This window comes from Nelumbo lutea, chromosome 8 (genome assembly GCF_056320005.1).
Source record: "Nelumbo lutea isolate HS-2025 chromosome 8, American lotus-T2T, whole genome shotgun sequence".
Lineage (NCBI taxonomy): Eukaryota > Viridiplantae > Streptophyta > Magnoliopsida > Proteales > Nelumbonaceae > Nelumbo > Nelumbo lutea.
The window spans coordinates 257,829-280,487 of NC_142691.1; the positions used below are offsets into that span (position 1 = coordinate 257,829).

The following is a 22,659-nucleotide window of genomic DNA, read 5'->3' on the forward strand; positions in this document are numbered from 1 at the left end:
GCCTTGAAGAATATTTTTTATGTTCCCTCTCTTACCAAAAATTTGCTCTCTATAAGTAAATTTACCAAGGATAATAATCTAATTTTTGAATTTCATCTGGATTTCTTTGTCTTGAAGGACCATACGGGGGGAATTTTACTCAGATGACCCAATAGAGATGGACTCTATCAGTTTCCTGGAGCAGTTCAACAAAGGACAGAAAACTTGGAAGCTTGTGTTGGAGAGAAAACCTCCTTGGTAGAATGGCATCAACGACTTGATCATGCCTCCTTAAGAGTTGTGAAAAACATTATTTCTAAATTTGGTTTACCTTGTTCTGGTTCCTTTAGTCATCCTTTTGTGTGTGAAGCTTGTCAGATGGGCAAAGCCCACCGTTTAAGTTTATCGTCTTCAAACACAGTTTTTTCTTCCCCTCTTGAGTCAGTATTGTCAGATGGGCAAAGCCCACCGTTCAAAAATTTCATGGATTTTTCCTCTTGAGAGAAAATCGGATGTGTTTAATATGTTTCTTAAATTCAAGAATCATGTTGAGAATCTTTTCTCTACAAAAATCAAGATGTTTCAGAGTGATTGGGGTAGTGAATTTCGCTTTCTCCTGTTATCTTGATAATGCTAGTATTACTCACCGTCTCATCTATCCACACACATATGAACAGAATGGCAGTGCTGAATGCAAACGCCGTCACATCATTGAGTCCACCTTATCTCTACTGGCATCCTTTTCTCTCCCTTAGTCCTTCTGGACTGATGTTGCTGAAACTGCAGTCTTTCTTATCAATCGACTACCCACTACGGATCTTGGTAATCTCTCTCCTTATGAGAAGTTATTTGGCAAACCTCTTGATTATTCTATGTTGAAAGTATTTGGCTATAAATGTTTTCCTCTATTTCGGCCTTATAATTTTCACAAGATGGATTTTCGATATGCTCCTTGTATCTTTATTGACTACAGTAGAAGTCACAAAGGGTATCGGTTCTACAATCCTGCCATCGGCAAGGAAATCATTACTCGCCATGTTGTTTTTGATGAATATTCCTTTCCTAGAATGGTACAGTCATCGCCATCTCTCAACCCTACTACTCCTACTGGGGTTGCTCTCCCCTCTCTGGGTATCGTTAATGCTGAAACGTGTCCAGCTCCTACTGCTTCTGCTATTGAGGTATCTCTTGCTTCCTTGCCTTATATGTCTGCTACTAATGAGGAATCTGCTACTTCTTCCTTTGAACCAGAACAAAAAGCTTCCATCACTGATGATCTCTTACCAGTTCGGTGCACCAGACCTATTCAGGAATTGCTTGACACGACCCCTGTTGTGGGCCCCCCTGCTCGCACACATACTATGACAACAAGGTCAATGGCATCCAGATCGGCTCAAGTTTTGGCATCCACTAGCCATCCTCTTCCTCTTTCTCTACTTCATGATCTTACTACTCATGAAGAGGAGCCATCTTCCTATGAATAGGCTGCTAAATCCCCTTATTAGCATTCTGCTGTGGCTGTCGAGTTTCATGCATTACTTCATGATGACACTTGGGAATTGGTTCCCTATGATTCATCTATGAACGTAGTTGGATCCAAGTGGATCTTCAAAATCAAATGACACCCTAATGGCTCAATTGAACATTACAGGGCCCATCTTATCGCTCAAGGTTTCACTCAAGTTTTGGGTGTTGACTTCACTAAGACTTTCAGCCCTGTGGTCAAACTGACAACTATGCGCATTGTTTTGTCACTAGTAGTATCCTGTGGATGGGACATTTGCCAATTGGACATACATAATGTTTTCCTTAACGGGTTTATTATTGAAACTATCTACATGTGTCAACCTAAAGGGTTTGAGGATAGTAACTATCTTGATCATGTTTGCAAACTTCATAAAGCTCTATATGGCCTCAAACAAGTTCCCAGGCCTGGTTTTCTCGTTTAAGTAATAAACTTTATGATCTTGGTTTTCGTAGCTCTCAATGTGATCCTTCCTTGTTTATCTACAATTAGGATCAAATAATCATCTATATTCTTGTTTACGTTGATATTATTATTATTGGTTCTTCTCTGCATGTTTCTCAGCTTATTAGCAGTTTGTCTCAAACTTTTGCTTTGAAAGATTTGGGGTCTTTGTATTATTTTCTTGGTGTTGAATCTCACCATGACGCCTCAGAGTTGTTCCTCTCTTAGCGCAAGTACATATTGGATCTCTTGCTAAAGACTAATCTTGCTGCAGCCAGACCGGTTTCCAATTCATTGGGCACCTCTTCTCGTCTCTCTCGGTTTGATGGTGAGTTACTCTCTGATCCCACTCAGTACTTGAGCATCATGGGTGCCCTTTAGTACGTCACTCTTACTCGGCCAGATGTTGCCTTTGCCATTAATAAAGTTTGTCAGTCTTTGCATGCTCCTACAACTGAACACTGGAGTGCAATTAGACGTATTCTACGATATTTGAAAGGCTCCATTGATGTTGGTTTATTTTTCTCGGCTTACACATCATAGACATTGATTGGACTGGTTGTCCTGACGATAGACGCTAAACTGGCGGATATGGCATCTTCCTTGGTTCTCATTTGATCTCATGGAGTGATAAGAAACAACCCACTATTGCTCGTTCTAGTACTGAGGCTGAATTTCGAGCTCTAGCTAATGCCACCACCGAACTCTTGTGGCTAAATTCTCTTCTCAATGATCTAGGGTTTAAAATTCAGACTCCACCGATTCTCTACTGTGATAATGTTGGGGCCATGTATCTTGTAGCTCATCCAATTTTCCATGCCCGTATTAAACATATTGAGGTCGATTTTCATTTTCTTCGCGATCTAATCGTTAAGAAGTCTCTAATCGTGAGGTTCCTTCCCATACAGGATCAACTTGCTGATATTTTCACTAAGCCTCTCTCTTCTCAACGATTTGAGTGGCTTCCGTCCAAACTTCAAGTGCTTCCTGCCCACTTTCGCTTTAGGGGGCGTATTGAGGAGTTGACCAATCCTAGGTCGACTTCCCCTCCTACCAAAGTGAGCTATAGCCTCCCTGCTAAAAAGAGCTCTAAAACTCTTACCAAAGAGAGCCCTAGATCTCCTACCAAAGAAGGTTCTAGTCTTCTTTCCAAAGAAGAACTAGCTACTATAGAAAGGACTCTTACCAAAGAGAGATCAATCAATGCAAAAGGGAAACTCTCATCTTAGCAAGTTTCCTACTGGAGCTCCTTTCTTTATTCTCCTTGTTTCTATTCTTGTAATTGTTTTTAATTTATTCTTTATTATTTTGTATATATATTCAGCTACGTACAGTTATTCAATATAGTGAAATTCGACCCGTTCTTTGAAGACCATTCTTCTCTTAACTTTAACTCTTTCTTTCTTTCTTTCCTCAATTTTCTCATATCTTAATCTCTTCTTCTATTTTTTTTTTCTTCTCTCATACATCTCCTTTTCTTTTACTTCTTTCTTTCTTTCTTCTCCTTCTTCCCTTTCTATTTCTTTACATTTTTTCTTATTCTTCTGCTACTGCTGTCTATCTTTCTGTTTACCAAGCACAGATATGTTGAAGACTAGCTAACAGTAACACCAGCAGTACCAATAATAATAATAACACTACTGAACTAAGACTACTTAGACATGAAATGGGGGAACTGACCCATCACATCCGGGTGGCACTAATCAAGGAATCAACCTTTGAAGGCCTTCATACGACAATTCAGGGGTTACGTATTGGACATGCCATTCAAAGATCAATTTAAGAGTGGGAGAAGGAAAAAGAGAGAGAAGATAAGGAGAGGGAAGAAAAGGAAGAGAGAGAGAGAGATGAGGAGGGAGATAGTTTTGGATTGGATGAAGAGGATACCTATCGAGATCATGCACTGTAATGGTGTTGGAGTGAAGACTTGGGATGTGGATATGCATTATCTTGACAATGACAGGGAGTCAGCTGCTTGGAAGCCTTGAAGGAGTGGTTTTCTATCATGTTTTTTTTTTTAATATTTTTCTTTATCTATACGATGGATAGTTGTTTATTAATATCGTATGAACATTAGGGCTGAGTAACTGAGATGAATGCATTGATGTTTGTTTCTTAATATTGTTTCAACATTACGATGTCGTTTATTGAATTCAAGTGGTTGACATTATATGTTGTACATGTCCTGTCATGTCTTAAATTAGATAAATGCATTGATGTTTTGCAGAAACATGGCTTGGCCACCGTAATATAAACTTAAAAAGAAACAAATGGCTGCGATTGTTGTTTCCCTTCACTATGACATGATGATGGAATTGCTTTAGTTCAATTAATTAATATTGTCATTGCAATTAGGAGAATGATGATGTCATATATGGAAATATGATTAAATGATGGTGATCATGATATCCAAGTGGAGACACCTATGGATAGGACTACAAATAGGCATGCAAACCTTAAAACTATGGTCATGGAATCACATTGGGTCTGCATACATCACACACAAATGGACAGGAGGAGCTACATAGGCTTTTTGACTTATCTATAAGTGTAAGTAAGTTAAGGGGCACTAGACATATGAGAATTGATATGGTTGCATGCTTCCTAAACATCATGGCTCATGATGTCAAGAACAAGGAGCAATAATAGTGATGTGGCGTAATCCGGCTGCTTATTGTTGGAGACGATCTGGCTGTCAGCAACGACGGGGGTTGGGTAACTTGCAAGAGAGGAGTTAGAGATCCCGATGTGGCTTACCCGGCGGGAACACTCCGATGGCTAAGTTAGCACATAGTAGCAGTAGTAGAGAGTTTGAAGATGATATCAGTGAGTTAGAGAGCAAAGATTACGCATACACACACATTAAACACATACCTTCACCCCTAGGGGGTGAAGTCTTTATATACCGGAGTCCCCGTGGGTTGGTGAAGCGGTTCCTGGATCTTCGCTGTGATGGGATCTATTTGTGTGTTAGGTGGGTAAAATGCCACCAACTGGTAAGGTTGCCCGCTCCCGTCTGAACCGGGGAGTGGGTGATCTAATATAGTCGTTACGAGTCATAATCCTGTAAAATGCGGAGTACGGTGGTGAGCTCCTCGGGGTTGCCACGTAGGGGTTGGTCTGACTCGGTAGCGAGCTGCCTATGAAGTGCCGGGCTACCTGGTGGCGAGCTGCCTAGGGGAGAGCTATCTGAGCTTGTGTCCTTTAGACTTGACTTGCTTTGAATGCCGAAGTGCTTCAATACTGATGATCTTGCGCCGAGATAGGCTTGTCTCAAGGTGGATTCTTTCTGAGGTGGTCCATCTGCTTGGGTTTGTCCTGTAGCGGACTTGCTTTTCGTTTACCCTGGTCGCGCCTGATACCGAAGAGATCTCAGTTCGGGATAGCTTCAGTTCAGGGTATCTTCAGTTCGGGGTATCAGGGTATCCGAGGTCGCTTTATAACGAATTGATCATGCTGAGCTATGACTTGTGTCGAGTCACACCCACGTGCCGATCTGATCATGCTGAGTTGTATCTTATGCTAAGTCACGTCCACGTGTCTCCCTGTTACGAGGTCGTGCCAAATTCCCATTCAACAAGTAGCATTTTACGAGATCTGGATCTCCCATAAGACATCACAGGACATGTACAACCTTCCTAAACATCATGGCTCATGATGTCAAGCGCAAAACCTTGCATTTTGCATTATTTTGTATGTATTTACACTGTACAAATTTGTATTTGTACTCTTTCCAAATTGGACCTAACTAATATATGTTGTCTTAATTTCTAGGTCATTATTACTTGTGCAGTGCTAGATACCCTAATAGAAATGGATTCCTAGCATTATATAGGGGGAAAGGATACTATCTAAATGAAAAGGGCAAAGGCACCAACCTAACATGCCAACTGAGTTATTCAACATGAGGCATTCCACAACCAAGAATATAATTAAGAGGACATTCGGTCTCCTAAAAATAAGGTGATCAATAGTTAGGACCTCAAACTGGTACCCAACAAAAACCCAATGTAGGATCATAATTGCTTGTTGCCTACTAAACAACTACATAAGGAGAAATGTGCCATTTGACCCGATGGACTAGAACTTGAGGAATTCATAGTTGCTGAGCAAGACTTACACGGTGCAGTAGAAGGTGCTGATAAACATATAGCATGTCTAAAAAGTAGTATTGGGTGGAATGCATTCCGAGACAATCTACCAAATGAAATGTGGCAACGATTTAAACATTAAACAAATTGATGAACTAATAATTTATGATTTTAACAACTGTACTATTATATGTTTACGTTTTATTCTTGCGAGGACATTGTATTCATTACCTTTTTATTATGCTTTTCAATGATTTGTAGTTTGTTTATAGCAATTCTTCACTTTATTTAAATAGATCTAGTGGGCAAGAACTTGACTTATTTGTGGTTTTGCATTGTTTAAATTAATTTATTCCATGTTAATAGAAATGGCTGGGGAGACAGAGGAGAAGAAATCAAATAGAACCGATAAACTGTGGACAAGAGAAGAAAAAGGAAAGTTGATAGAAGGGTTAATGATGTTAATCCAAACAGGAATGTGGAGAGCTGATAACGGGCCCTTCAAGCCAGGATATCTTGTACATCAGAGAAATACATGGAGTCCAAACTCTTAAGGTGTGGACTTAAGGCAATCCCTCACATTGAGTCTCGCGTAAAACACATTAAAAGTCAATATGCGGTAATCTATGAGATGCTTGGGCCTGGTTGCTTCAGATTTGGATGAGATGATGTAAAGAAGTGCAACACAACCATGCAGTTTGTTAACATTTCTTTTACCTCTTTGTTTGTTGACTTCATGAATATAGAGCCATCCATATGCAAAGGGATTGAGGAATAAACCCATCCTACACTTTGGTGAGATGCCCGTTATATTTGGGAGAGATAGAGCTAATGGTGAGATAGTTGAGGGTCTTGTAAATGCTGCGGAGGCAGTTGGTAGAGAGGAAGTAAACCAGGGCATGGAGGCTGAATCATTTGATGATCAAGATACCCAACAATATGGGCTTGAGTTTATGCAAGATTAATTCATGTCCTTACAACCACATAAACAATCCCCATTTATTCAGCAACAATTAACTACTACATCAACCTATTGACTTCACAGATCACATAAGAGGCCCAAGAGTAACTTCGATGATGAGCCCTTGGTCAGAGTGCTTTCAGATGGGCTAGCTATGGTGGGTTAGCACTTTTCTACAACTTGGGATAGACTTGCACAGGTGGAAGAGGCTTTCAATGATTCAATCTAATTAAAAAGGGTAAAGAGATGGGGATGAAAGTGTACAAAAAGGTTGAAAAAAATCCCTGGTTTAAGCTTACAGGACAGGATGAGGGTGGATAGGAAATTAACTCGTAATATGGGAGAGGTGGAGTACTTATTTAGCCTACCACCTGATGTTAGGCAGGTCTACATAATGACCAAAGTGCTTCCTGATTAGTGACTTGGTGGAACTTTCTTCCTTTCTTTTTCCTTCACTTTCTTTTTGGATAACTTGTGATTTTTGGTGCTTTTGTTTTGGATATGGTCGAACTTATGAATTCTAAGGTTGGTTTAAGCTTACAGTATGCGAATGTTTGATGCATAAGAACATCATGGATTTTGTATGTTATATTGACTTTTTAGAGTTACAATTAAAATCAGTTGCTAGTGGGTTGCATCTAACTAATTTTTTGATGTGATGGTGTTTGGTTGGATTTGAAGGAAAAATTCCTTCCAGGCCAAACACAGATGATCTGGATTAATCCATCTCCTAATCAAATTATTGTGTATTTTGGACCAAAAAAAAAGAAGAAAAATACCAGTAGACATTATACATGACCATGAGACCGGTCAATCCAGCGATCTAAGTATAAAGGCTTTATCAAGCACCAACCACAGTGCGTGTCTTTCCCTTACTCATCCCCTTTTACAACCAATTCTCCCTTTGCCATGATTTTGTGATTTACTTTCAGTTTCCACTAGAAATACAATATAAATCATAACCATGCAAACAGATCTACAGGGAACTTTTTTTCAAATGCCACGAGTCTGAGACTTTTACGTGCTTCTATATAAAAGCCAATAGAGATACTCAGCATGATTGAGTTCAGTCCATCTTCTCCAACAACCGGAAACCATAAGCTTCTAGTATATCCAGTGCTGAGAACCATAAACAAGTAATTTACAATTCAGTGAATCACAATGGAATGGAAAGAAGCTAAACACCAAGTAGTCCATATACCAAGATAACATTACCATACAGTAGATGTGCAAGATAATGGAATAAATAAAATGCGTATTTAATACATATTACTTATCATGTAGAAAAGGTAAACCTTTTTTAAGCAACCCACAAATGGTTAAACCTGGTGGTAATAATTAATATGATAGGTAAGGATTGAAAATAGGGTAATATGTTTAATTTTTTCTTAAATTTCTAAAAACAGAAATAATGCTATGATTTATGACAAGATTCATAGTTCAATTTGATCCAGCCTTTCTATTATTTTGGATGAGCTGATGTGGAGGTGCACTTCAGAGTACCACCACCATCATTGGTTGGGAGGTGGAATCTGGATTTTTTATGGAAATATTGTCATTCCATCAAGGAGGTTAAAGTATGCCATCTAGGTTGAACATCTTGTTTCAATGGATGACATTATCAGTCAAGGGTCTTGCATTGTTGCAAAGAGAGACATGTTGGATATACTATGGTTTTTATTCACCTGCACCAATGTATTTTTCATGAATTATTCTGTTTCTATTTTCCTTTTCCTATTAACATTATTTAGTATATTTAACCCTTAACCTTTCCTTACTCCATTTATCTAACATCCATTTCTGTAAGATTCAAAACCTTAGCTAATGTGGATCAAATCCCAGGTACAACTATGAATTATTATTGTTTTTTCAGCCTCCCCTTAAGATTAGTACTAGTGGTGTCTGTGGAAGCTAAATACTTCATTTGTGAGGAAATTCATGCATTGACATCTACTGTGCTCAAAATCCAGGAGACAGGAATGGGTTCCATCCTCCTTGATGGAGATTCCATTGCTTGTGTTCTGGGTTGGCTGGTTGGAACTCTGGCATCCTTGGTCTCTGCTGACAGATTCCTGATACCACCTGCAGCATTTCTTACACAGAAGAAAACTTTCTTCTTTCCTGTGGGTAGGCATGGGAAAGGTTGGGGCATGCTGGCTGAAGCAATGATGTATTTTGGACATGATTATGATTTTCATAGCATCAGTCAATGGCTTACCAGTTCAAAGAAGACTTAGTTGACTGACAAAAATGATTATTCAGGTGGCACAAGACAACCTTAGAATTAACCCACTCTTATAATTTTGATAAGATATATAGTTTGATCTGATTCAGTGAATGGCTTATGGATTCAAAGATGGCCTAATAGATTCTGAAAAAAATTATCACTCATGTGGTACACTCTTAGGCTGTGTGGGACAGACTGCCCATGAGTTTGAATGTCCAAAGACTTTTCTCTTTCAATCTCTTTTCTTTCTCTTCTCCTAGGTTTTCTTTCTATATCTCACACTTTTCTGTCCCTTTGAAGTATCTTGATCTTCCCTTAGGAGGCAACCATAGAATGACAATGATTTAAAACCTTGTGTCAAACAGGTTTTCAAAAAAACTTAGTTGTGTGTAAGAGGAGCCACGCTTCATTGGGGAGGTAGAATCACCTTACATAGGTCGACCTTGGTCAGTGTATCAGAATGATGTACATTATGACATTTAATGTAAATGAATTAAGTATATATTTGATTCATGTTATTATGATGTGTTTCTATGTAATACCCTTAAATTGGACAAATATGAGACTCGTGTTAGTTTAGAATCTTCACAGCCGTTGGATAGATCTGGGGAGATTTATCTTGCCAAGGCTAACACTGATGTGCCGCCAAGTTGGTTGGGGTGGCTTGTCTCAGCTACCAGGGTGAGACCTGAGGTACATGCAGTGTGGGTTTTCTTGAAACCCTGAACCGGACCAAAATTCCAGTATTGCCCTGGACCTTGGAGATAGATGGGCAAAACTGGAATGTTACACCTGACCCCTAGACTCGATTATGATACTACACTAGGTGTCGGATTGGGCTGTCTTTGATATGCCAATTAGTGAGATGCTTAGAGGGGGTCAAAACCTGAGTATGTTGGGACAGTCCGAGAATTCATCTAAGTGGGTGATCATAGTGATAGGATCAACCCCTTTGTCGGACAAAGTGAATGATCGGGGGTGCACTCTTTTTGATGGAAACCAAAACTGCCGGCAGTCGATTTGAATCGTTGAAATTTGTTTTGAAAAATATATTTATATAGAGATATACATATATATATATATATTATGGTTTCAAAATGTTTGCAAAAGGTTTTAATTCCCGAGATCCATGTGAGTAGAGAGTGCAACACTGTTCCTTGTAGCCAAGGGAGAGGTCCTCCCTTGTCGAGTAGTGTTTGATCATTATGGGCTGAGAGGTTAAGTGTAAGACCATTGAGGGTAATACTTGATGGGCTAATCTTGCATCTGCCCACAGTCCTTGGGTTTTCATAAGGTGGCTGGACCCAAGGACCATTTAGTGTAAATGTTGGGCCCATTAAGAGCCCATGGTGATGGACTCAGGGGTTCACCGTCTCCTACAGTGAATTCGGCCAGGCCTTGTAACAAAGGCTGGGCTGAACCCATGTGGCTGATGTGTAGATCAATGTTTGGGTCCCATGCCATACAAGGATAGCCAACTGGGCAGTAGGTTAAGAGGGCTAGTGAGCACATAGACTTAATGGGCCTAAAGCCCATTCGAACAGGCTTAATAAGATTTATTAAATAAGGGGCGGTTCTGGGATTTGGATCAGCTGATAGGATAAGGGATTATCCCTATCCACTCAAAGAGTCCAGATCCAAATAAAGATTTGGATCAGGAAACTCCTAATTTGATTAGGAAGGCAGATCTTTGTCTGCATATAAGATAAGGGATTATCCTTATCTCTTAAAGAGAGTCTAGATCCAAATATAAGATTTGGATTAGGAAACTCCTAATGGGATTATGAGAACTTCTCTTTAAGGCTATAAATAGGAGAGCAGGGCGGACCGTCTTCTGCTCTTGTTCTTTCCTGCTCTTGCTGCCCTACCCAGTTCGATCTCCACCAGTGGGAGTGATCAAGAATGGTTCTTGATATTGACTTTTGCTAGAAGAGGCAATCTGAAGTTGTGCTCACCAGCCCTCCATCATATTCTTTGCTAAAGAATTCGGTTCTTGCTGAAGAATCGTCCTGCTGATTCTGCTTCACCTCACACCGTGTCATCTTCGGTGGAAGCAGTCTTTGGTCTTCTCCTTGGGTGTGAACACCTTCATTGGGGGTTTACTATTACTCCGTATGAGGTATACCCCTATACTCCCTTTTTGGTTTCAGATCTGGTCCGGTTTGATTTCAAGATTGATCATTGAAAATGCAGTTTTCTAAAATAGGGAAATTTTGCCCAACCTTCCTGTAAGGTTCGGCCATCCATATGATGGATCTCTCATCCCTTCATTTTTATGGGATCTAGTGAAGGTTATAAAAAACATCATCTAGTCAATTGGACCATAAATACATAAGGAAAATCTAAAGCTCTCTTGAACAGGGAAACTCGAAAACCTAACGCAAGGGTTCCAAACCTCACCTCAAAACCTAGAAACTCAAAAGCCAGAAACCTTCGACGAGGAGCTATTAAAGCTCTTAAGCCGAGGAGTCGAGTTTCAACTCGAAAGTCAGCCCGAAGCAGAGTGAACCATCAAAAAAGCCTAGGAATTAAAAATAAGAAAAGAAAATATCAGATAACCTTGTAAAAAAATCAAAATGCATAATAAATCAGTAAATCGTCATTTACTAATTTGTTATTGGTCTTAGTTTCTTAGCTTTATATAATGGTTGAGAATAAGATAATAATCTAGAAATATGTATTAATGCTTCTTTTATCATTTTACAAAGTATCATTGCATATTTCCACATATTTCATAATATTTCCACAATGTCTCTAATTTTTACAATATTTCCTCTCGACATTTCCGACATTTCCGACATATGTCCTATATTTTGGTAAGCGACATTTCCATCAACATCGACATTTTAAACCTTGCAGGAAACTTGTTGAGAGAAACAGGGTGTTTGAGTTTTTGACAGGGTTGAATCCAGAGTATGACATCACAAAGCAAAATATTTTATCCAAAGATAGTGTTTCACTGTCTAAAGCCTATTCCTTGGAAAGTAGTGAAGAAAGTAGGAGACTTGTCCAGGTCCAAGGGGCTGGTCTAAATGATCACTTTGCTAATATGAGAGTGAAACCCAAGGGAGTTGTAGGGACTCCAAGTAGCTCAGGGAAGAAAGAAATTATTTGTGAGTACTGTAAGAAGCCAAAAAACACTAAAGACGAGTGTTGGAAATTGCATCCCGAGCTTCTTCCTCTTCGGTTTCAAAAGAAGTCTGATAATATGAAGGCAGGGAGTGCCAATATTGCTGCTGGTCCAGATAGTGACAGATACCAAACTGAAGAGATGACTACTAGTGAGCAGTTAGCAGCTATGAAGGCAGAATATGAGAAATTTGGAAGGATAATCAATCACCTAGAGGGTGTGGCCTCTTCTTCCAACCCTCCAAGAAATTCAACCTCTTCTACATTTGTTCATTCAGGTATACGGGTTTCTGCTAATCATGCAACTATTTAAGGTAATCATAGGATCCCTTGGATTATTGATTCTGGTGATTCTGATCATATGACCAGCCTTTCCCCTTTGTTTCTTATGATTTACTTCTTGGCCGTGACAAAATCACCCTAGCCGTTGGCTCTCTTGCCCCTATCTCCGGCAAGGGAACCATCAAGGCTACAAATTCCTTGGTACTTCCTTCTGCTCTTCATGTACCCAAGCTAAATACAAATTTGTTATCAGTAAGTAGCCTAACTAAGTGATTGGGAGTGGCCATGAGACGAATGGAATATATCTGCTGGACATTCCTGGACAGAGCCATGAACAACCTGGAAAAACTACTTTTGGGTCTACATCTACAGAGTCCATCAGTCGAGTCATGTTATGTCATTTTCATTTGGGTCATCTTTCTTTTTCTGCATTAAGTCATTTATTCCCAAAATTGTTTAAGGGAATTAGTCTGTCCAGTCTTCATTGTGAGTTGTGTGAATTGTCAAAACATTGTAGAAGTAGTTATCCTTTGAGTAATAAAAGATCTTCTCCTTTTCATATTGTGCACTCTGATGTGTGGGGGCCTTATCACTTACCTTCTATGGGTGGCTACAAATATTTTATCTTGTTCATTGATGGCTTTTCTTGGTTCACTTGGATATTTTTGATGAAGTCCTGTGATGAAGTTCCCAGACTTGTGAGGCAATTCCATGAATTTGTCCTAACCCAGTTTGATACCAGAATTAAAATTTTTAGATCCAACAATGCAAAAGAATATTTTGAGAAAAACTTGACCTGCTATCTCACTGATTTGGGGGTTATTCACCAAAGCTCCTGTGTTAGGACCCTAGAACAGAATGGAGTTGCTGAAGGAAGAAAATCGGCATATTGTTGAAGTTGCAAGAAGTATTCTATTTGCCTCACATGTCCCTACAAAATTTTGGGGTGATGCTGTTCTCACTACAACCTACCTAATCAACCGTATGCCATCCAGGGTTTTGGGGTTTAAGTCTCCCTTTAGTCTTCTTCATCCGGGCAAGGATCTTTTTCTTACTCCTCTTCGTGTTTTTGGCTGCACTTGTTATGTACATATCCCAAGTGTCCAAAGACATATATTTGAACCAAAAGCCCACAAGTGTATCTTCCTTGGTTATTCCCCCACACAAAAGGGTTACTGTTGTTTTGATCCAACGACTGGCACTTGGTATGTCTCAATGGATGGATGTCACCTTTGATGAGCTCTCTTCCTTTTATGATTCTTCTCAGGAGAGGCATTGTCCAAAGGGAGAGAATTTGTCACAATTGTTTTTTCTTCCCCTTCAAATGAGTCAAGGGAGGATCAGTTATTTCATTCTCATTCTAGTGTTCCTATCCCTCATTCTTTACCTCTTCGTCCTCTTTTTAATCCCAAGTTGTACCAACGGCAGAGAACCAAAAATGAACAGATTGCTTCCCCTACAGCACATGAGCCTCCTACACTTCCAGTCATAGAAGAGACAACAGGTACTGATACAACCCCTTTGGAGTCATCCTTCCCAGACCTAGATATCCTTATTGCTATTAGGAAAGGAAAAAGGAAGTGTATTGCACGTTGCATTTCCAAACACCTTTCTTATAGTTTGCTCTCTCCCTCATATTTTGCCTACCTTTCTTTTGTTGCTTCTGACCCAATTCCCAATTCTGTGTCAGAAGCTCAAACTATTTCAGAATGGAGGGATGCTACGAGAACAATAATTGATGCCCTGCACAAGAATGACACTTGGGAAGTGGTTGATTTGCCTGAAGGGAAGCATCCAATAGGTTGTAAGTGGGTTTTTACTATCAAATATCATGTTGATGGCACTACTGAAAGGTACAAGGATAGGCTGGTTGCAAAAGGTTATACACAGACATATGAGATTGATTATCTGGAGACCTTTGCTCCTGTTGCCAAGATGACTTCTGTGAGAGTTCTGCTATCTCTGGCTGCACACTCAAACTGGCCACTTTGTCAGCTGGATGTAAAGAATGCATTTCTGAATGGAGATTTACATGAGGTCTATATGTCTCTTTCTCCAGGGATGTATGAAACATATATGAAGGGAAGGTCTGCAGGCTAAAGAAATCTCTTTATGGACTTAAACAGTTCCCTAGAGCATGGTTTGAAAGGTTTAAGGCCGCCCTTGTTAGCTTTGGCTATGTATAGACACAATCTGATCATACCCTCTCTGTGAAGAGGAGAGGATCCTTGGCCATTTACCTGATTGTGCATGTTGATGATATTGTTGTGACTGATAACGATGTATCAAGTATTAATGATCTCAAATCTTTCCTTCATACAGAGTTTGAGATCAGAGATTTGGGGAATTGAGATACTTCCTTGGCAATAGAAGTTGCTAGATCCAAGGATGGTATACTTTTCTCTCAAAGAAAGTATGCACTTGATTTGCTCTCTGAAATAGGGAAGATGGGTGCTAGACCAGTTGCTACCCCAATTGATATGAATCATAAACTCCCTGCTTCAGATGGAATATTGTTGAAAGATAAGGGAGTCTTCCAGAGACTACTTGGAAAACTTCTCTATCTATGCATGACTTGGCCAGACATTGCATATGCTGTCAGTTGCATCAGTCAGTTCATGCATGCTTCTAGGGATACTCACATGGCAACAGCATAGCGGATTCTATGTTATTTGAAGGGTTCCCCTGGAAAGGGAATTCTATTTGCTAAGCATGGCCATATGAAACTTGAAGCCTACACAGATGCTGATTGGGCCGGAAACATTGATGATAGAAGATCTACCTCTGGGTACTGTAGCTTGGTGGCAGGTAATATTGTTTCTTGGAGAAGTAAGAAACAATAAGTTATTGTCTGATCTTCAGCCGAAGCTGAATACAAAGCCATGGCTAATGGAGTTTCTGAACTATTGTGGCTTAGATCCTTGATGGAGGAACTGGGTATTAAGCATGATAAGCCAATGATGTTATACTGTGATAATCAGGCTACCATCAACATTTCTCACAATCCAGTGCAACATGGCAGAACTAAACATATTGAAGTTGATAGACACTTCATTCGAGAAAAAGTAGCTTCTAGAGAAGTGTGTCTACCTTTCATCACTTCTGAAGGACAGTTAGCTGATGTCCTCACCAAGGACATTCCTAAGGTTAAACTTCACCATGATATTGGCAAGTTTGGCATGATTGACATCTATGCTCAGCTTGAGGGGGAGTGTAGAGAAGATGGGCCAAATGGCCCATAAGCTGTTTATCCTTCTTTATTTTTTATGTTCTTTGCTGTAATGGGCCTTAATCTAGGCTTTATTCTTTCTTGTGTTATGTTTTTTTAATTTTCTGCCCAACTAGGGGCCTCTCTATAAATTATTAAAGTTTAACTTAATGAAGTGGAATTAGGGGTGTAAGAGAGAAGGTTATGTTTGAAAATCTCTCTCTCTGAACCCTAGTTGCTGCCACCTTCTTCTTCTTCTTCTTCTCTCTTCTTGAAACCTGATTTCTGCTACTTTCTTTTGATTTTCTGCAACTTTTTAAACAGTCATTTCTTTTCAAAAGGCTGTTTTTCTTCTAATATGAATCTGGGTTCAGCATTTCAGCTTTGGAATGCTGAGTTGTAATATCTTCTTTTAATCCCTCAATTTCTTAATGAAAGTTACCGTTTCCTATAAAAAAAAGGAGGCGAATGCAAAAAAATTCAAGGACAGGTTACAAACAAGGGAGAGTGTGAGTCAGAACATATCCATAAAGGTGGGCACATTGGATAAAAAGTCTAAATGCTTTTGAACCATTCTCCACAGATGGTATCTTAAGGGGATGGAAGAATGTGGCTCACACATCAGCTCCTAGATAAAAAATCCTAATGGAATGGACACCTCCACCCTTCAAAAGAATAAAATTAAATTTTGATCAATGCAGTTTGTGAAACCTAGGTATCTTGGGTATAGGGGGACTGGGGGAGAATTCAGCGACAGCAATGGTGTAATATTCACAAAATTTTCTGTCTTCTTTATATCTTTTTTCCTTTTCTTATTTTTTCTGTTGGGTGATCTCTCATCAGCCATCACCTCTCTTCATGTACCTTTTTCCATTATTAATGAATTTCTTCTTTATTTATTACCAAAAAATGGTGTAATACTTGCAGTGGGTGACTATTAAAGCAGAATTGCTTGCAGTACTACAAGTTGTTAAGCTAAGCAAGCAGCTGGTTACAGGAACCTAATTATAGAAGGTAACTCAAGGACAATAATGAGCTGGCTATGTGGCCACAGGCAATCAGCATGGCTTATACAAATGAGATGAAGGAAATTCAGCATTGATCCAGGCAAATGAAGAAAACCTTTTCTTCGGATCAAAGATCTGCAAACAATTTTGCAGATTACATGGCAAAACAAGAGGCTAATTGAACAAATCTATCTCAGGGAAGGGCAATATAATGTACTGTGTACAGAATTTTCTTCATAATCAATACAATTTCGATACGGTTAACAATTGAAATAAAAATATGATCCTTGTTAAAAAAAAACATTAAAACTTTAATACTAAAACTAAGCAAGTCACCCTTACCTGGCACATAGACTTCTGGTTCCAAAGGCCTTATAACACCTCTTGTCATGATCTTGTTTTCAAGTAAGAGCTGAAACATTCAAAATAACAAAATGGTGATCCAAATGATTGGTTCAGGTCATGTTATGGAAAAATATTATAATAATTAATGTGTAAAATACCAGAGCTCCTATGGCTGCTGGGATCCCAACAGTGAGAGCCATGGCAGTGGCCATTCTCCCATTATTTATCCTTCCAAATTCCAAGAGAGTGGCCCGGTGATTCTCTGTAGGTCGTCCATCTGGGAAATCAATCTCCACTTCATGGTGCAAAAGCACCATGTCCTGGTCATGCAACATTGAGTAGTCAGTACAGTTAGAAGCATTATTTATCATTGTTTCAATTAAATTTCTTATTGTGCATGGTGGTTCGCTTATAATCTATTTTTAAGTTCATTTTAAGATCAATTTCGATGTAATTGGTAAGCCATCAATAGGTCAGGTCTAAAATGCAGATTCAATTCCAAACTGATAAAAGGTTAAAAAGACCTGGTGTTAACCCAGGCTCAATATGACTTACGACTAGTGGCTCCAGAACCCACACCTATTAGTTGGGTGTATCAGGTGTGACCTGATAAAAACTGAACTACTACCATATCTTATTTTTATCAATATAAAACAACAATAAAAGTATCATAAAAATGATCTGCCTTCAAATAGGTGGACAGACATGCTTATGTAGTCCCACATGGGGTTGGAAGTTTAGTTCCCCTGCAATGTTGGGATTTCAAAAACTTTTCTCTCATATAGAAAAGTGTAACACGAGACATGGTCCCACCTAATTTCTTCCTTTCTCTCTCATAAATGTAACTTTATTCACTAACTATTGAAATTTATTACTTTGGATGCCATTATATTATTTTCCCTTGAAAATTAAATCAAGTGATTTAAAAATATTACAGAAAATGTTTTTGAATGTTGCACAATTAAACTTACATGTGCATGTATCATTAGATTGTTTGGTCCTTAGGCCAATCATTATCTTGTCTCAGAAATTGGATCTAGAACCAACCTATTGAAATTGAGACATGTCCAAAACTAGGAGTACAACTTGGGCAAGGTTAGCCGAACCCAACCTGAAAAAATTCAGATTGAATTGGGTTGGGTTGAAGGCAAAAATTTTCTAGTGTGATACTCCTAAAGCACCATGGCTTTGTACTTTACATAATAATGCAAAACCAATGAACCTTCATCTGCTAATCTTAACTCTAAGAAATAGTAATATTTTGTAGAGATACAGTGGATTAAGTTTGTGGTCCCATTTATTTATTTATTGCTGTTATTCATTATTGCTTTTTGTTTCTTTCTTTTATATAGGCAGCGGGGGTATTGTTGCCTTTGTATATTCTTTTATTTGATCTAATACAAATAGCAATCATTGGGGCAGCAGGACGACAAGATTCTGCACTCCTTTTCTCTCATTCTCTCTGTGTTCTCTTCTTTTTATTGTCTTATGCTCTCTCTGTGTCTGTATCCTCTATTTCTTTTCTTTTTCATGCTGATTTCTCATCAAAACCTGGTTTGGATACCATCTATTTCAACCAAGTTGGTATCAGAGCAGGCTTAAGATCGATCAGGGTTCTCATGTGGACTTGATGAAGCCAGCTACATGAGGATTTTCTAGGGCTGGAGTTTATAGTACTTGTCACCTGATTCTTGGAAGTTATTGGAGAGTTCAGTTGGTGCCCAAGGTGTTGTGAGGTCTTGGAGATTTCCTGGTGACCAGGAAGAATCAGAGAAATCAGGTCGGATCAAGGTTTGGGGGTTAACCATTGATTGGAGGTGTTGCTTTGTTTTTTCTGGGTAGATTTTACATCCTTCTCGAGATTAACAGCTAGCAGAAGTTTTCTAGACACTTTTGGAGGGAGTGGTTGGTAAAATCTCTAGGGCTGGTTTTAGGGGTTTTCTCTGGAAACAGATCAGTTCTTGATATTAAGCCCATTATTCTGTTTTTCATTGGGATCTCTAGGAGTTTTAGAGGACTGTTACTGGTCTTAGGTTGCTGTATAGACTTTTTCAGCCTTGTGCTCATTATGGATATGGCTAGTAATGAATCTAAATTACATGGGGAAGGCGTTATGGTGGATGGAAGTGTGTCAAACCATTCCTTTCAGATCACCATTGTTAAGTTTGATGGAACTAATTACTTGGAATCAGCTCAATTGCCATGATAACCACCGGAGGAAGGGGAAAATTAGGATGTGACAGGAGATACCAAGAAGTCTGCCAGGGAATGTTAAGTTGTTAACCTAGAAAGTGAGAGAAAATACAGAGAATTCCAAGTCTGTTCGGTTGGTCTCAACAGTCGACCCAACCAGAAAACATAACTTCATATTAAAAGAAGTAAAAGTACAAGACTGCCCTTACACAAGAAAGTAACATACAATAAGATACGAAGATGTCTAGTATACATACTACACTAATATTATACAATATAGTACAAAGACAAAATTACCCCTTCTCTACACTTCCCCTCAAATTGATTCTGGGGAACAAGCATCATTTTTTTTTGGATAAATAACATCAATTCCATTAAAATAATGAATAGATACAAGAAGATCCCCTTAGAGGCGCGAGGAGCAGCCTCTCCAAACAGCAAATACACAAACTACAACAGAGAAAACATGAATATTGAAATTAAAACAATAGTTACAATTGTGCCCAGAACAATGTTTCCCTATTTATCCCTTGTTTTTCCAAGACATCAGCAAAAGCATTAGCTGATCTCCCAACCCATTGTACTGTTATAGACATATTTCTTGTCAGCCATTTGAATTTCTTTAACTCATTTTTGTAGCCCCAAGTGACATCCTCCGGATTATTTAACCAGTCCACCACTGTCTTAGAGTCTCCTTCAATCAGAAGCTGCTCCACGACCTCTTCTTTTGCAAGAAGTATTCCTTGTATTGCAGCTAGCAGTTCTGCCCGGATAGAGTTCCCAACTCCTAAAGGGCCAGAGTAGATTAAGACAACCTCTCCAGCCTCATTCCTCGGTACACCTCCCATCCCAGAGGGACCCGGGTTACCCTGGCTACTCCCATCAAAATTCAGCTTCAAAGAACCAAGAGGAGGGGGGACCCAGCTAGTCACTGCCCTTCCCTTGTAGGAGGAGCAGTTTGCTACCAACTTCCAATCCTTCCAACAATCAGCAAAAGTAAAATGGTTAAATAATTCTAGAGTCTTTAACCAATGTAAAGATCTGGACAAAATGCAGTCCTTTAAGGTTTGACTGCTTCTTCTTTTTTCTTGGAAGATTCTGGCATTCCTTTCTTCCCATACTGTCCATAACAATGCTGCCCGTGAGCATCTCCACATTTTCCTCTTTTATGGGAACAAGCATCAATTGTCAATAAGAAACATATGCTTGGCCCGAAACATAGATTTGGTGAATAGATCTACGAGTTGCAGGCGAGAAGAAACATGGGGAAGAGAAATATGGCTACCAATCAGGAGATCTCTTATAAAATGGCAACCCACTTCAATATGTTTAATACATTCATGGAAGACAGAATTGGATGCAATCTTGATGGCACTCATGTTGTCAACAAAAAGAGAAATGGAGGATGAATGACCAATGCCTATATCATGGAGGAGAGCTTTGAACCACACAATTTCATTGCATACAGAGGACATTGTGTGATACTTTGCTTCTGTGGACGACTTGGACATAGTTTTTTATTGTTTCTTGCATTTCCAGGAGATTAGAGAATCACCAAGGAAAATACACCACTCGGTAGTAGAGTGGCGTGTGTCAAGGTAGGTAGCCTAATCAACATCAGCATAGGCTGTAAGCAGAGAATTAGATGAGGATGAAAAAACAAACCATGACGGAAAAGTGAGAATGTCGAGGAGTAGAAACAAACTGACTTACTGGTTGAACAGCATAAGAGAGATATCCACTCTAGTCATAGTTAGGTAGATGAGGCTGCCAACAAGCTGCCGATATAGAGTGGCATCAAGGAGCAACTCACCAACATCCTTGCTTAACTTCAAGTTGAGTTCCAAAGGAGTGTCAACCTGCATAGAGTCTGTAAGATGGATCATCTGCACAAGATCAGAAACGTACTTTTGTTGGTTGACAAATACCCTTGAGAGGAGATTTTAATTTCTAGACCCAAAAAATAAGTGACTAGCCCAAGATCTTTCATTTTGAAGCTGTTACTGAGAAGGACCTTCAATTTATGAATCCCACCCACATCATCCACAATGATTAGGATATCATCCACATATACCAAAAGAAGAGTCAATACTTGGGCCCTCTTGAGGGTGAAAATAGAATAATTAGAAGAACTCTGTTGAAAACTGGATTCCAAAACAATTGAGCAGAAATGTTCAACCAAGCCCGGGGAGCTTATTTGAGCCCATAAATAGATTTCTTTAGTTTGCATACCAAAGAGGAATCATCACAATACCCAGGGGAGGCTTCATATATTAGTCTCCTTTAAGAGTCCATGAAGAAAAGCATTTTTAACATCCATTTTATGCACAATCCACTATATAATAGAAATGATGGCCAAAAGAAGATGAACTATAATTATCTTTGGCCATAGGAGCAAAAGTTTCATCGTAGTCAGTGCCATACTCTTGTTTGTACCCTTGTGCAACTAGACAAGCTTTATCTATCTAAGTACCATCAGATTTGAGTTTCACTGAATAAACCCATCTACTACCAATGATAGATACATCTAGAAGAGGAGAGACATGGTCCCAAGTGTCATTTTCCATTAAGGCTTAAATTTATGCCTCCATAGCATTCTTTCCAATCCTTCACAACCATGACTTGGTGATAAGACTTTAGAATGTCTATAGAGGACAAAATAGTAGATACAGAGCTATGGTTGGGGGAGAAACCATAGCTGTTAGGACGAGAAATACAAGTGGAGCAACATAAGGAAACATGAAGGAGTGAGTTACCAGAAGGAGGAGAAATTACAGTGGAAGTAGTGGGAGGGGAATGCACAAGCTCTGGTGCTGAAGATGGAGAGAGCATAGGCGTGGAAGGAACTAGACGCTTCCTGTAATAAATTTGCAATTGTTGAGGACCAAGAGAAGGAAGATCATTTGAAGAGCCAAATTGATGCAAAACAAAGAAGGATGGTGTAGGTAACTTAACAACATGCTCAAAGAAAGAAATATTTTTAAGAAAAATGACATTACGAGATATGCGAAGACAACGGACTTTGGGATCATAACAAAGGAATCCCTTACATTCCAGGCTATAACCGATGAATGTATACATAGCTGATTAAGAAGTTAGCTTTCTGCGTTCATGAGGGGGAAGATAAACAAAGCATACACAACTGAAAACATGAAGAATGGATAAGTTGGATGATTGATGAAAAAGAGCCTGAAATGGAGATGAATTTTCAAGAATTGTTACACAACTGTAATGGTTGCCTCCACCCAGAAAGTTAAGGAGTGCAGAC

General features: G+C 39.2%; 1 protein-coding gene across 12 annotated transcripts in view; it reads right to left on the minus strand.

Annotated features, from left to right (window-relative positions):
* Positions 1 to 7,714: 7,714 nt before the first annotated feature.
* LOC148842059 (lysine-ketoglutarate reductase/saccharopine dehydrogenase bifunctional enzyme) overlaps positions 7,715 to 22,659 on the minus strand; it is a 179,571-nt gene continuing 164,626 nt past the window's right edge. For 5 of the 12 annotated variants that reach the window (XR_016103343.1, XR_016103340.1, XR_016103342.1 and 2 more), the window contains exons 23-26: positions 17,357 to 17,518; positions 17,196 to 17,265; positions 11,628 to 11,748; positions 7,715 to 8,119 (exon numbers count right to left, since the gene is read on the minus strand). Coding sequence is in view for 5 of the 12 variants with exons in the window: in XM_088958165.1 (XP_088814291.1) it covers positions 8,067 to 8,119; positions 17,196 to 17,265; positions 17,357 to 17,518 (285 nt within the window). In the remaining 7 variants the exon portion in view is untranslated. Of the gene's footprint in view, positions 8,120 to 11,627; positions 11,749 to 17,195; positions 17,266 to 17,356; positions 17,519 to 20,993; positions 21,019 to 21,104; positions 21,278 to 22,659 lie in introns of those variants that run through there. The other 7 variants (XR_016103344.1, XM_088958165.1, XM_088958162.1 and 4 more) reach the window with 3 other exon arrangements.